Source organism: Tamandua tetradactyla, chromosome 1 (assembly GCF_023851605.1).
Source record: "Tamandua tetradactyla isolate mTamTet1 chromosome 1, mTamTet1.pri, whole genome shotgun sequence".
Lineage (NCBI taxonomy): Eukaryota > Metazoa > Chordata > Mammalia > Pilosa > Myrmecophagidae > Tamandua > Tamandua tetradactyla.
Window position 1 is genome coordinate 17,492,301 of NC_135327.1, and position 14,306 is coordinate 17,506,606.

Sequence of the window (14,306 nt, forward strand, 5' to 3'; positions counted from 1 at the left end):
TGGCATAAAGATAGATATACTGACCAATGGAGTAGAATAGAGTGTTCAGATATTGACCCTCTCATCCACGGACAGTTGGTCTTTGATAAGGCAGTCAAGCCAACTCACCTGGGACAGGACAGTCTCTTCAATAAATGGTGCCTAGAAAACTGTATATTCACATGCAAAAGAATGAAAGAGGATCCATATCTCACACCTTATACAAAAATTAACTCAAAATGGATCAAAGACCTAAACATTAGATCTAAGACCATAAAACTGTTAGAAGAAAATGTAGGGAAATATCTTATAAATCTTATAATAGGAGGCGGTTTCCTAGACCTTACACCCAAAGCATGAGCATTGAAGAAAGAAAGAAATGGGAACACCTTAAAATAAAACACTTTTGTGCATCAAAGAACTTCATCAAGAAAGTAAAAAGACAGCCTACACAATGGGAGACTGTATTTGGAAATGATATATCAGATAAAGATCTAATATCCAGAATATATAAAGAGATTGTTCAATTCAACAACAACAACACAGACAACCCAATTACAAAATGGGCAAAAGACTTGAACAGACACTTGTCAGAGGAGGAAATACAAATGGCTAAAAGGCGCATGAGAAGATGCTCAACTTAATGATAGAGGGAGGAGAGCTGGGGGCACAAATGAAATCAGAAAGAAAGACGATAAAGACTGAGATGGTATAATCTAGGAATGCCTAGAGTGTATAATGATAGTGACAAAATGTACAAATTAAAAAAATGTTTTTGCATGAAGAAGAACATAGAAATGTCATTACTTCATGGTGTTGAAAATTGATAGTAATTAATATTTAAAAATTTTAACCTATGTGTGAGACTAAAGCAAAAAATGTTTATTTGGTACAAAATTCATATTTTGACTAGTGCATTTCCTACTATAACTTATGTAGACAGCCTAATTAACACCATAAGTACATGGAACCATGAGTAGGGCATGAGATTTTGTAGGTTTGTCCAGAGTGATGCCCCGATAAATCCCAGAGTGATTTGAACAGTGAATAAAAAAGTATTTGCAAAGTTCCCTCAGGGAATGGTAAGGAGGAAAATTCAACTTCCCCAAGTTGAATTCTTGATAGTCTCACAAGCACTGTGGACAACCAAAGCTACAGGCTGAGACCCCAGTCTTGGGGTTTGTTCATATGAAACTTAACCCAACAGAGGATAGGTCAAGCTTACTTAAAATTAGGCCTAAGAGTCACCCCCAAGAGAACCTCTTTTGTTGCTCAGATGTGGCCTCTCTCTCCAGTCAACACAAGCAAACTCACCACCCTCCCCCTACCTACGTGGGACATGAGGGGTGTGGACCTTCCTGGCAACATGGGACAGAAATCCTAGAATGAGCCGAGACTCAGCATCAAGGGATTGAGAAAAACCCTACAATGAGCTGAGACTCAGCATCAGGGGATTGAGAAAACCTTCTCAACCAAAACGGGGAAGAGTGAAATGAGACAAAGTGTCAATGACTGAGAGATTCCAGACAGAGTCGAGAGGTTATCCTGGAGGTTGTTCTTATGCATTAAATAGATATCACCTTGTTGTTCAAGGTGTAATGGAGAGGCTGGAGGGAACTGCCTGAAAATGTGGAGCTGTGTTCCAGTAGCCATGTTTCTTGAAGATGACTGTATAATGATACAGCTCTCACAGTTTGACTGTGTGATTGTGAAAACCTTGTGTCTGATGCTCTTTTATCTACCTTATCAACAAATGAGTAAAACATATGGAATAAAAATAAATAATAGAAGGAACAAATGTTAAAATAAATTTAGATTGAAATGCTAATGATCAGTGAAAGGGAGGGGTAAGGAGTATGGTATGTATGCATTTTTTTCTGTTGTCTTTTTATTTTTTCTGAATTTATGTAAATGTTCTAAGAAATGATCATGATGATGTGATGATATTGTGAATTACTGATTATATATGTAGAACGAAATGATCATTAAAAAAAAAAGAAAAGATGCTCGGCTTCCCTGGCTATTAGGCAAACCACAATGAGATTGCATATGTAGAATGGAATGATTTCTAAATGTTGTGTTAGTTAATTTTTTTTTTATTAATAAAAAAAACAAAGAAGAAAAAAAAAAACCCACAATGAGATGTCATCTCACCCCCACCAGAATGGCTATTATCAATAAAACAAAACGACAAGTGCTGGAGAGGATGTGGAGAAAGGCCATGGAAGGCGGTTTGGCAGTTCCTCAGGAAGCTAAGTATAGAATTGCCTTATGACCTGGCAATACCATTCCTAGGTATCTGCTCAGAGGACATGAAGGCAAAGACACAAATGAACATTTACACATCAGTGTTTATAGCAGCATTATTTATAGTTGCCAGGAGATGGAAACAGCCAAAATGTCCATCAACAGATGGGTGGCTAAACAAACTGTGGCATATACATATGATGAAATATTATGCAGCTGTAAGACAGAATAAAATTATGAAGTATGTAACAAATGGATGAGCCTTAAGGACATTATGCTGAGTGAGTTTAGGCAGAAACAAAAGGACAAATACTGTATGGTCTCACTGATATGAAGTAGCATTAGTGAATGAACTTGGATAATTTCGGTTAAGAATAGAGGTCATCAGGAGATAGAAATAGGGTAGATATTGGATAATTGGAACTGAAGGGATACAGATTGTGCAATGGGACTGATTGTAAAAATTCAGAAATGGATAACACAATACTACCTAATTGTAATACAGTAATGTTAGAACATTGAATGAAGCTAAATGTGAGAATGATAGAGGGAGGAGGCCTGGGAGCACAAAGGAAATCAGAAGGAAAATAGACAATAAAGACTGAAATGGTATAATCTAGGAATGCCTAGAGTGTATAATGATAGTGACTAAATATACAAATTTAAAAATGTTTTGCATGAGGAAGAACAAAGGAATGTCAATAATGCAGGGTGTTGAAAATAGATGGTAGTTAATATCTTAAAGCTTTAACTTATGAGACTAAAGCAAAAAATGTTTATTTGGTACAAAAAAAACAAAAAACAAGGAAAAAAAGAAAAAGTACAAAGAAGAAAATAAAAGTCACCTATAATTCCATACCCATTGTAATTATCATTAAGTTTCTTGTGTGTATCCCCTGGGCTTTATTCATTTTTGTTTTGCAATGATTCCAGCCCTTATTAATTTGGGAGATCAACACCAGGTACCAGGATTTGGATGGCATTCATTTGGAACAAGGTTTAAAAGATCCCATATTGCTGAAAGCTAGTGGAATGACCTTTTTGGTTATTGATAAATATGACTAACATGAGAAGATTGAAGGGGTCGGGCTTGAGGTTAGACCGGGGGTGGAATGGGCACAGAGACATTATGCTAAGGCATTTGTTCTCCAGCTTGATTGTATTGAAGCTCACCTGGAGGGCTTGTTAAACCACTGAGTGAGCATCCCCACCCAGGGTTTCTAATTCAGTAGGTCTGGGATTACTATATATACCCCTAGGCTTGAGAGGGGGCCCAAATTTGAATTCTAATTGTAGTAAAACCCTTGCGAGTGATATATGGTCAAAATGAAACTGAATGATACAGTATTCTTTAGTGGTGAAGTCTTGATTATTTTATCACATAAATTATTGTAAAATAAAATCGATTCTAAATAAGCTTAGTCTTTGTATTCTTGATCTCACAGTCTGATTAAGATAGAAATATAGTCTCACACACGTTTAAAAACACTTTGCAAGGAATTAAACATTATTTCATTTGATTCTTACAAAATCTCTGAGATGTGGAGGTGGAAGGAGAAGGGAAACTTAACATTTGTGGTGCTGCCTTTCCTCTGAAGAACCAACAAAATAAATCGTCATTTCTTTCATCATCAGCAAGTACTCATATGAAACTTATGTGTACCAGTCATGTTGGATTCTTATGGTAACTCTATAAAATAGGTGGTATGTTTTCCCGCATTAGTTAAGAATATCTTGATTACAAATGACAGAAACCTACTTAGATTAGTTTAAGCAAAAAATGTTCTTTATTGGAAAGTACAGGTGTGAATTCAGGGGCTAAACAGAAACAGGCCTTCTATCTCCTACCTTCACATCTTTGTGGCTTCATGTTCCTCCATGTGATAACAACTGTAGGATGACATTTCCACAACTTGGGCCAGCCACTGAGGCGAGGGGGATGAGAGATTATTGTCTAGCTAGGGGAAGGAACATTACCCCAAAGAAATGGAGTTGTTACATGAAGAAACCCAGAGGTCTTCCACACTCCTTTTTTCAGTTAAGAGAACTGGGACTCAGAATAATCCACGCAAAGCCTTGTGTCTGTTAGACGGTGTGTTAGTTAGATTCAGTTGTCAACTTGGTCAGGTGAGCATACCTAGTCTTGTTACTGCGGACATAAGCCAACGGTATGTGAACCTCATCTGTTGCCAATTAACATCTGCAGTCAGCTAGGAGGCGTGTCTGCTGCAGTGAGTGATGTTTGACTTAATTGGCTGGTGCTTAAATGAGAGAACGCAATGTAGCACAGCCTAAGTAGCTCGGCATTCGTCATCTCAGCACTAGCAGCTCAGCCCAGGCCTTTGGAGATGCAGAAAGAAGTCACCCTGGGGAAAGTTGTTGGAACCCAGGGGCCTGGAGAGAAGACCAGCAGAGACCATCTTGTGCCTTCCACGTAAGAAAGAACCTCAGTGGAAAGTTAGCTGCCTTTCCTCTGAAGAACCAACAAAATAAATCCCCTTTTATTAAAAGCCAATCCGTCTCTGGTGTGTTGCATTCCGGCAGCTAGCAAACTAGAACAGACCATGAGTCCAGATTTGTCTTAATCCAAAAACCAAGCTCTCATCGTGCTGTGCTGCCAGCAGGAATTATATCCTGGTTTTATATTTGAGTAAAAAGGGACCCAGAGAAAGTGGTTCAGTCGCTTACTAATTTTGTGTTGGGCAAGGCTCTTTTATTTTCTCATTTTGCTTTTTACCTATGAAATGAATAAAACTATTTACTTGATTGAATTATTTTAGGAATCTGATGTGTTAAAGTGTAACAGCCCAGTGCCTGGCACGTAGCAGGCTCTTTGTAAGAGCAGGCTCCTGATGTATGGCTCCTGGATTAGTATCTGTAGCATCCAGTAGCTTTTTTTGAAATGTACATTCTCAGAACTGCACTCTGGATTTACTGAAGCAGAAACTCTGGAGATGGGACCCAGCAATGTCAGTTTAGCAAACCCTTCAGGTAATTCTATTGCATACTCAAGTTTAAGAACTACTGCTCTAGCCCTTTGTGTTCCATCTTCTCTTAGAGGCTCCTGAGGAGAGAGCATAATATGTAAGGTCCTAGATTTTTCCAAATTTCATCCTCTGCTACACTCAAAATAGCTCTGCTTTCTTCTGTAGGCATGGACTGTTTAGCCGTACTGCCTGAGTTTAAATCCTGGCTCTACCATGTTTCAACTGGTGACATTAACAGCCTCTTTGTGCCTCTGTTTCCTTACCCGAGAGATAATAGTAAAATGGGGATAGGAATAATTTGTCTTATAGGATTGTGAGGATTGAAAGAGGTAATACAGAAATTGCTTAGAACCATGTGTGATACATAATAAACATTCAATAAATTAATGGTTGCTACTACTGTTTTTTTTTCCTGCAAGAACCCATTTATATTTCTAGTGTTAGTCAGTGGGACACATAGCTCTATACAGCTACTACTATTCTTATATCACCTTTTCTGTAGGATTTTTCTTTATAGGTGCTGTATTACATGGCTCTTAAGTCTTGTGAGTGATACAAAGAGGTATCTTACCTATTTCAGTCTTGTCTTCATGGAGCATTTCTGTCTAGGAAGGGGAAACACCATAAGTTTGTAAATAATTACAAAGTAAAATTGCTGAATATGAGTTGCAGATTGCTTTGGGCATTCAGAAGAGCATCAGTTTGCTTTGGTCTCGGGGGTAACAGGGAACACTTCCTGCAGGAGGTGCCATGTGAGCAGTGTTTTGGTTATCTACTGCTATAGAACCAACCACCCGAAAACTTGGTTATTTGAAATAATAATCAACACATATCTCTTACAATTCTTTGGGTTAATATTTCTTCTTCATGTAGTATCGGGTACTGAGACATCTGGAAGGTCCAAAATGGCCTAACTCACTTGGCTGGCAGGTTAGAACTGGCTGAGGGACAGAACTATACAGGGACCTGATCACAGGCTGTGTAAGTCATTTGGTGGCTGTCTTTGTGCTTGTGGGAATTCAGGTTGTGACTTCAAAATCAAACATGTTTTGTTGTCTGGTCTGTGCTAAATATTGAAACTGAATGTCTCTCTGTTTTTAAACTAGGAAATTTCTCCTCTTCTCTCCATGGAGGCTATGGCGTTTGTTACTGAAGAGAGGAAACTTACCCAAGAAACCACTTACCCAAATACTTATGTTTTTGACTTGTTTGGAGGTGTTGATGTAAGTATTTGTTTATCATTCTGCAAGTATTACTACTACAGCTTAATGGTTTGAGAGTTTAACTCTTGAAATAAACAGGAAGCATTACAGAATTTACAGCAAACATTTCAGAATTTATTTTAGAAGCTCAGTTGCGTTCACCTGTATTGAAGCAAGATAGCTTTTCTTTAGAATTTATTTGAATTGCTAATATATCCAGTTAAAAAAAGACTACAAAGTGATAAGTATCTCTCACTTCTCCAGTTAGCCCTGCTTAGAGGGATCTGTGGTTACTAGTTTATGTCTTCCAGAGATGTTCTCTGTATGTGTGTATAAAAACCTGCACCCCCCTGTCCCCCCACCACTATAGCCTTAGGTTTATTTTCTCCCCATGAAGAGTTGGATATACACTGTTGTTTGCCTTCTTTTTCCATGTAACACTTTGGTTTGGAGTAGTTTCATTCCAGCATAAGTAAATCTGCCTCATTATTTTAAACATGGGCAGGCACCGGGAATCGAACCTGAGTCCTGCGCATGGCAGGAAAGCACTCTTACCTGCTGAGCCACCGTGGCCCACCCTGCCTCATTATTTTAAACCACTATATAGTATTCCATGATGTGATGTACTATGATTTAGTTACCAGGCCCCAGTTGATGGACAATTGTACTTTTTTCACACCTTTGTTATTATAGACAATGCTGCAGTAAAGATTTTTGTTATATACTTTTGTGTACATGTGTGTATACCTTTGACATCAAAGTATATATTATCCTCTTCTTGTTTATAACTTGCCAGTTTACATACCTAAGAGGCTTTGTCAATTTACATCCCCAACAACAAAGTGTAAAGAGTGTTTACCCACGCCATCACAAACACAGTGTGTATATGTGTTCTAGTTTGCTAGCTGCCGGAATGCAACACACCAGAGACGGATTGCTTTTAATAAAAGGGAATTTATTTTGTTGGTTCTTCAGAGGAAAGGCAACTTACTTTCCACTGAGGTTCTTTCTTAGGTGGAAGGCACAAGATGGTCTCTGCTGGTCTTCTCTCCAGGCCCCTGGGTTCCAACAACTTTCCCCGGGGTGACTTCTTTCTGCATCTCCAAAGGCCTGGGCTGAGCTATAAGTGCTGAGATGAGGAATGCCGAGTTGCTTAGCTGTGCTACGTTGCCATCTCTCATTTAAGCACCAGCCAATTAAGTCAAATGTCACTCGTTGCAGCGGACGCCACCTAGCCAACTGCAGATGTAATTAGCAACAGATGAGGTTCACATACCATTGGCTTGTGTCCACAGCAAGAGAACTAGGTATGCTCACCTGACCAAGTTGACAACTGAATCTAAATAACACAATATGTGTATATTTTTATGGACTTGCTTTTGATATATAGCTTGCATGCAGAAAAGTACACCAGTAATTCCCACAAAATAGTTTTGTCTTTGTCACTACCATCCAAATCAAGAAATAGAACATTACAAAGCGTCCAGAAGTCCCCTTCACTAAATAGTATGTTTTAAGTATTTTAAATATTTACCAGGCAGACAGGAAAATTTTCTTCATGTAACCTCCAGATGGTTTCTTCATAAAACCTCCTTAGAATCAGATTGAATGTCTTTTCATGTGTTTATAAATAGTTCCTTTTCTACCAATTGTATCTTTTACATCTTTTTCTAATTAGTTATTGGGATTTTTTCTTATTGATTTAAGGATTCTTAATTTTTTAAATGTTTTTTTATTGTGAAATATAACATCTATGCAAAACAATAAATTTCCAAGTACATTTTAATAAGTAGTTATAGAACAGATTTTGAAGTTTGGTATGGGTTACAGTTCCACAATTTCAGATTCTTCCTTCTAGCTGTTCCAAGATACTGGAGACTAAAGGAATTACAAGTGTAACAATTCAGCAGTCATACTCATTTGTTAAATCCTCACTTTTCTGTTATAACTCCTCCTTTGATCGTTCTCCCAATCTTTAGGGGTATTTGGGTTATGACCTAACTTCTTCATGTTGAAAAGGGTTGTCAACAAAATGGGATAAAGGGTTGATGTTCTTGGAGAGGCTGGCACCTCTGGGTTTCAGGATTTATATGACCTAGGAACCATCTGGAGGTTGTAGGTTTCTGGAAAGTAAACTTAGTGTGTGAAACTTCTGTAGAATCTCTCGCATAAACCCCTCGGTGTTCTTTACGGTTAACAGGAATGGTTTTGGTTGGGGTTTGGCAAATCGTGGTAGATAGCAATATCTAGCTGAAGCTTGCGTAAGAGTAGCCTCCAGAATAACCTCTTGACTATTTGAACTCTCTTAGCCACTGATACCTTATTTTGTTACATTTCTTTTCCCCCTTTTAGTCTGGAAGCCATTGTTGATTCCATGGGGCCAACTCTTTCTCTGCATTTTCTCGAGCTCTTGTTTCTCTCTGTTCATTTTTGAACAGTTTTATTCGCACATCATGCAGTCCAACCGAAGTAAATAAACATGCCTTTTCCAACATATTTATATGCAGGCATTTCCTTTTCTTCCACAAATAATGCATACCCCTCCCCCATGACCCCCTCCTGTTGACATTTAGTTTTGGCATAATGCCATTGTTGCATTCAGTGGAAACATATTACAGTGTTACTGTTGACTATAGACCCTAGCTTGCATTGATTTTACTTTTTCCTGTATACCATCCATTTCCAACACCTTTCAGTGTTGACATTCATTTGTTTTCCCTCATGCAAAAACATTTTTTTTTGTATGCTATGTGGCGGGGTCACATTTCATTATTTTTCCTTGTGAGTATCCATTATTGCAGCACCATTTGTTGACTTTTTGTTTGTTTGTTTTTTTGGGGGGAAGTGTATGGACCAGGAATCGAACCCAGGTCTCCCACATGGCAGGTGAAAATTCTACCACTGAACTACCCTTGAACCCCCAAAGTTGTTTTTATATTTGTACATTATAATCACCATCTTTTCCCACCCTAAGCACTCTAAGTTAAACCATCTCAGTCTTTATCCTCTTTCTTTCCTTCTGGCTTCATTCATGCCCCAGTCCTTCTCCCTCAATCATACTCACATTCACCTTCTTTCGGTGTACTTATATTATTGTGCTATAATCAGGTAGTTTTGTGCTACCTGTTTCTGAATTTTTACGATCAGTCTTGTTATGCAGTATGTATTGTTTCAGCACCAAATGTGCAATCTCTGCCTTCTTTCTATCTCTTGTTAACCTGTGTTATTAACTTCAACTCTCAGAGTTTACTCATTAATATTAGTTCGTATTAGTGAGACCGTACAATATTTGTTCTTTTGTTTCTGGCTAATTTCACTCAGCATAATGTTCTCAAGTTTCATCCATGTTGTTACATGCTTCATGACCTTATTCTGTCTTACAGCTGTGTAATATTCCATCGTGTGTGTATACGACAGCTAGTTTAGCCACTCATCCATTGGTGGACATTTGTACTGTTTCCATCTCTTGGCAGTTGTAAATAATGCTGCTGTAAACATTGGTGTGCAAATGTCTGTTTATATCTTTGCCCTCAGTTCCTCTGAATATTTACCTAGTAATGGGATTGTCATATCATATGGCAGTTTTATACTTAGTTTCCTAAGGAACTGCCTTCCAGAGCAGTTATGCCATTTTTTCTTTCTTTTAATGTTTTTTGTTTTTTTGGGTTTTTTTTTAATTAAAACAAAATTAACGATCAAAAAACAAAACAATAAGATATCATTCCATTCTACATATATAATCAGTAGTTGTTAATGTCATCACATAGTTGCATATTCATCATTTCTTAGAACATTTGCATCGATTTTGAAAAAGAAATAAAAAGACAACAGAAAAAGAAATAAAACGATAATAGAGAAAAAAAAGTTATACATACCATACCCGTTACCCCTTGCTTTCATTTACCACTAGCATTTCAAACTAAATTTATTTTAACATTTGTTCCCCCGTTTATTTATTTTTATTCCATATGTTCTGCTCTTTTGTTGATATGGTAGATAAAAGCATCACACACAAGGTTTTCACATTCACAGAGTCACATTGTGAAAGCTGTATCATTGTTCAGTCATCATCAAGAAACATGGCTACTGGAACACAGCTCTACATTTTCAGGCAGTTCCCTCTAGCCTCTCCACTACATCTTGAACAACAAGGTGATATCTACTTAATGCGTAAGAATAACCTCCAGGATAACCTCTCGACTCTGTTTGGAATTTCTCAGCCATTGACACTTAGTCTCATTTCACTCTTCCCCCTTTTGGTCGAGAAGGTTCTCTCAATCCCTTGATGTTAATTATCAGCTCATTCTAGGTTTTTTCTCAGTCCCTTTTTTTTTTTTTTTTTTTTTTATTAACGGAAAGAAAAAAAAGAAATTAACACAACATTTAGAAATCATACCATTCTACATATGCACTCAGTAATTCTTAACATCATCACATAGATGCATGATCATTGTTTCTTAGTACATTTGCATCAGTTTAGAGGAACTAGCAATACAACAGAAAAAGATATAAAATGTCAATATAAAGAAAAGAAATAAAAGTAGTAGTAATAGTAAAAAACAACAACAACAAACAAACCAACAAGCAAACAAAAACAAAAAAAAACCCTATAGCTCAGATGCAGCTTCATTCAGTATTTTAACATGATTACTTTACAATTAGGTATTATTGTGCTGTCCATTTTTGAGTTTTTGTATCTAGTCCTGTTGCACAATCTGTATCCCTTCAGCTTCAATTACCCATTGTCTTACCCTGTTTCTAACTCCTGCTGAACTCTGTTACCAATGACATATTTCAAGTTTATTCTCGAATGTCCGTTCACAACAGTGGGACCATACAGTATTTGTCCTTTAGTTTTTGGCTGGATTCACTCAGCATAATATTCTCTAGGTCCATCCATGTTATTACATGGTTCACAAGTTTATCTTGTCTTAAAGCTGCATAATATTCCATCGTATGTATATACCACAGTTTGTTTAGCCACTCTTCTGTTGATGGAGATTTTGGCTGTTTCCATCTCTTTGCAATTGTAAATAACGCTGCTATAAACATTGGTGTGCAAATGTCCGTTTGTGTCTTTGCCCTTAAGTCCTTTGAGTAGATACCTAGCAATGGTATTGCTGGGTCGTATGGCAATTCTATATTCAGCTTTTTGAGGAACCGCCAAACTGCCTTCCACAGTGGTTGCACCCTTTGACATTCCCACCAACAGTGAATAAGTGTGCCTCTTTCTCCGCATCCTCTCCAGCACTTGTCATTTTCTGTTTTGTTGATAATGGCCATTCTGGTGGGTGTGAGATGATATCTCATTGTGGTTTTGATTTGCATTTCTCTAATGGCCAGGGACATTGAGCATCTCTTCATGTGCCTCTTGGCCATCCGTATTTCTTCTTCTGGTAGGTGTCTGTTTAAGTCTTTTTCCCATTTTGTAATTGGGTTGGCTGTCTTTTTGTTGTTGAGTTGAATAATCTCTTTATAAATTCTGGATACTAGACCCTTATCTGATATGTCATTTCCAAATATTGTCTCCCATTGTGTAGGCTGTCTTTCTACTTTCTTGATGAAGTTCTCTGATGCACAAAAGTGTTTAATTTTGAGAAGCTCCCATTTATTTATTTCCTTCTTCAGTGTTCTTGCTTTAGGTTTAAGGTCCATAAAACCACCTCCAGTTGTAAAATCCATAAGATATCTCCCAACATTTTCCTCTAACTGTTTTATGGTCTTAGACCTAATGTTTAGATCTTTGATCCATTTTGAGTTAACTTTTGTATAGGGTGTGAGAGATGGGTCTTCTTTCATTCTTTTGCATATGGATATCCAGTTCTCTAGGCACCATTTATTGAAGAGACTGCTCTGTCCCAGGTGAGTTGGCTTGACTGCCTTATCAAAGATCAAATGTCCATAGATGAGAGGGTCTATATCTGAGCACTCTATTCGATTCCATTGGTCGATATATCTATCTTTATGCCAATACCATGCTGTTTTGACCACTGTGGCTTCATAATATGCCTTAAAGTCAGGCAGCGCGAGACCTCCAGCTTCGTTTTTTTTCCTCAAGATGTTTTTAGCAATTCGGGGTACCCTGCCCTTCCAGATAAATTTGCTTATTGGTTTTTCTATTTCTGAAAAATATGTTGTTGGGATTTTGATTGGTATTGCATTGAATCTGTAAATCAATTTAGGTAGGATTGACATCTTAACTATATTTAGTCTTCCAATCCATGAACACGGTACGCCCTTCCATCTATTTAGGTCTTCTGTGATTTCTTTTAACAGTTTTTTGTAGTTTTCTTTATATAGGTTTTTTTGTCTCTTTGGTTAAATTTATTCCTAGGTATTTTATTCTTTTAGTTGCGATTGTAAATGGGATTCGTTTCTTGATTTCTACCTCAGCTTGTTCATTACTAGTGTATAGAAAAGCTACAGATTTTTGAATGTTGATCTTGTAGCCTGCTACTTTGCTGTACTCATTTATTAGCTCTAGTAATTTTGTTGTGGATTTTTCTGGGTTTTCTACATATAGTATCATATCGTCTGCAAACAGTGATAGTTTTACTTCTTCCTTTCCAATTTTGATGCCTTGTATTTCTTTTTCTTGCCTAATTGCTCTGGCTAGAACTTCCAACACAATGTTGAATAATAGTGGTGATAGTGGACATCCTTGTCTTGTTCCTGATCTTAGGGGGAAAGTTTTCAATTTTTCCCCATTGAGGATGATATTAGCTGTGGGTTTTTCATATATTCCCTCTATCATTTTAAGGAAGTTCCCTTGTATTCCTATCTTTTGAAGTGTTTTCAGCAGGAAAGGATGTTGAATCTTGTCAAATGCCTTCTCTGCATCAATTGAGATGATCATGTGATTTTTCTGCTTTGATTTGTTGATATGGTGTATTACATTAATTGATTTTCTTATGTTGAACCATCCTTGCATACCTGGGATGAATCCTACTTGGTCATGATGTATAATTCTTTTAATGTGTTGCTGGATACGATTTGCTAGAATTTTATTGAGGATTTTTGCATCTGTATTCATTAGAGAGATTGGTCTGTAGTTTTCTTTTTTTGTAATATCTTTGCCTGGTTTTGGTATGAGGGTGATGTTGGCTTCATAGAATGAATTAGGTAGTTTTCCCTCCACTTCGATTATGTTGAAGAGTTTGAGGAGAGTAGGTACTAATTCTTTCTGGAATGTTTGATAGAATTCACATGTGAAGCCGTCTGGTCCTGGACTTTTCTTTTTAGGGAGGTTTTGAATAACTAATTCAATCTCTTTACTTGTGATTGGTTTGTTGAGGTCGTCTATTTCTTCTTGAGTCAAAGTTGGTTGTTCATGTCTTTCCAGGAACCTGTCCATTTCTTCTAAATTGTTGTATTTATTAGCGTAAAGTTGTTCATAGTATCCTGTTATTACCTCCTTTATTTCTGTGAGGTCAGTAGTTATGTCTCCTCTTTCATTTCTAATCTTATTTATTTGCATCCTCTCTCTTCTTCTTTTTGTCAATCTTGCTAAGGGCCCATCAATCTTGTTGATTTTCTCATAGAACCAACTTCTGGTCTTATTGATTTTCTCTATTGTTTTCATGTTTTCAATTTCATTTATTTCTGCTCTAATCTTTGTTATTTCTTTCCTTTTGCTTGCTTTGGGATTAGTTTGCTGTTCTTTCTCCAGTTCTTCCAAGTGGACAGTTAATTCCTGCATTTTTGCCTTTTCTTCTTTTCTGATAAAGGCATTTAGGGCAATAAATTTCCCTCTTAGCACTGCCTTTGCTGCGTCCCATAAGTTTTGATATGTTGTGTCTTCATTTTCATTTGCCTCTAGGTATTTACTAATTTCTCTTGCAATTTCTTCTTTGACCCACTTGTTATTTAAGAGTGTGTTGTTGAGCCTCCA

General features: G+C 37.2%; 1 protein-coding gene across 5 annotated transcripts in view; it reads left to right on the forward strand.

The window, feature by feature from the left end:
* The window catches only part of TRPC4AP (transient receptor potential cation channel subfamily C member 4 associated protein), a 166,294-nt gene that overhangs the window by 16,585 nt on the left and 135,403 nt on the right, over nt 1–14,306 (forward strand). For 4 of the 5 annotated variants that reach the window (XM_077170558.1, XM_077170579.1, XM_077170569.1 and 1 more), the window contains exon 3: nt 6,320–6,436. The exons of the other annotated variant lie outside the window; for it this stretch is intronic. In XM_077170558.1, the coding sequence (XP_077026673.1) occupies nt 6,320–6,436 (117 nt within the window). The remainder of the gene's footprint in view (nt 1–6,319; nt 6,437–14,306) is intronic. 5 annotated transcript variants of the gene reach the window in all.